Genomic DNA, 1,662 nt, shown 5'->3' with positions numbered 1-1,662 from the left:
TTGACACTTTGTAACTACTGAATAACACAGATGTTGACCAACACTGTATTAACTGCGTCTTTTTGACACTTTGTAACTACTGAATAACACAGATGTTGACCAACACTGTATTAACTGCGTATACGTATTTAGTTAGTGTAACTATTTAGCCTGTGTAAAAAAACAATCTTTTTTTTTAAGTTTTATGTCTACTAATACATGAGGATGTATTTGTGATCTATTTTTAATAATGCTTCACATTGTAACTATGTATGCTTTCTATTGTTTCAGGACATAAAAGTTTCTCAAGAAGACTTTCTGGAAGTATTAAAACAATTGTGCCCCTCCAGTCAGAAGAGTTCTTCATGGCAGTGTGATGTAAAACCAGTCAACTGGTCTGAAATTGGTGGACTGGAACAAGTCAAGCGAAGAATACAGATTGTAAGTGTTTCAATGTTCTTTTTGCAAACCACGAGTATTTGGTGTAAACTGTATGTGAGAAATGTACATATTCTTGCCGGTTAAAGGATCGTGGTAGGAAAAGTCATAGGTATAAAAGCTATCAGAGGTGTCTGAACGTTTTCTCCAGTTCAGCCAGTTAGAGAAAGGATGATTTCACTTAAAAGAGGAAAAAAAAAAGTCTGCTTCAAGGTGACTGAAAAAAAGTACTGTTCTTGTTAAAGTAGACTAAAATGATGGAAACATAAAGTCACACCACAACATTTTGGTTATAGGTCCACACCAAACACAGAATTTGTGTTGTAAGAGGACAATCGGGAATATGTTAAATCATTTTACTTAAAAATATATATATATATACTTTATTCTTGGTTATTAGTCTTTCTCAGTAAATAATTGACATTTTGAATTAATTTCTTATTTGCTGAATTTGACGTTTGTTTTTTTCTGGGGGGGGGGTTAATTTCAAATTTCATATGATATGCATGCATCCCCATTTTTGGAAATATTATTTATGTTTTATCACTAATATACTTATGACAATATAAAAAAAAAAACATGTCACCAACTTTTCTCCGGGTCAAAATGTCGTAAAGTTTAAGTATTCAAAACTCGTTGCACGTGTAGGTGCTTTTAAAAGATAAAAGGCCTCACACGACAAGAAAACATCGTAGGATGAGAGAGTGAACCTTGAGCTACGAGGGTAGCTTCATACATTATTTTCACAACTGTTTGTATTATGTACTATTTTCAGGCTGTTGAATGGCCCCTTCTCTACCCTGAAGCCTTTGCCCGTATGGGAATTTCCAAGCCTCGAGGAGTGCTGCTATTTGGCCCTCCAGGCTGCTGTAAGACAACTTTAGTCAGAGCAGCAGCTACAAATTGTCATGCTACATTCTTGTCTGTTAGTGGAGCCCAGATATTCTCACCTTTAGTGGGTGACTCTGAACGAGCCATCTCGTAGATAACACTCTCTCCTGGACATTCTGGTGTTTCGAGGCTGCCCGCTTTCCAACAACAGAGTCTACTTCATCAATAAAAACTATGGACGGTGCTCCGAGCCTTGCATGGTGAAAAACCTACAGAATAATAACATTGAAATGTTTGTTTCAGTTAATAAATTACAAACTTGTACTTGATGATACTGTAATATTCAAAGTTGTATTCTGTGTAGGAATAGCACTTAGATGTATAACACAAGATTATAATGTTGTGTACAGAAGG

The 1,662-nt window shown here is 35.6% G+C and overlaps 1 protein-coding gene across 1 annotated transcript in view; it reads left to right on the top strand.

The window, feature by feature from the left end:
- The window catches only part of LOC106475130 (spermatogenesis-associated protein 5-like protein 1), a 7,530-nt gene extending 6,115 nt beyond the window's left edge, over window positions 1-1,415 (top strand). Inside the window, exons 4-5 of the mRNA XM_022379328.1 lie at window positions 271-420; window positions 1,193-1,415. Of these exons, the coding sequence (XP_022235036.1) occupies window positions 271-420; window positions 1,193-1,402 (360 nt within the window). The 3' untranslated portion in view covers window positions 1,403-1,415. The remainder of the gene's footprint in view (window positions 1-270; window positions 421-1,192) is intronic.
- Window positions 1,416-1,662: the final 247 nt, after the last annotated feature.

The sequence above is a fragment of the Limulus polyphemus genome, unplaced genomic scaffold (genome assembly GCF_000517525.1).
Source record: "Limulus polyphemus unplaced genomic scaffold, Limulus_polyphemus-2.1.2 Scaffold8125, whole genome shotgun sequence".
In the NCBI taxonomy this organism is placed as follows: domain Eukaryota; kingdom Metazoa; phylum Arthropoda; class Merostomata; order Xiphosura; family Limulidae; genus Limulus; species Limulus polyphemus.
The sequence above is the reverse complement of the archived record's forward strand: the minus strand, read 5'-3'. Positions and strand labels throughout refer to the sequence as shown.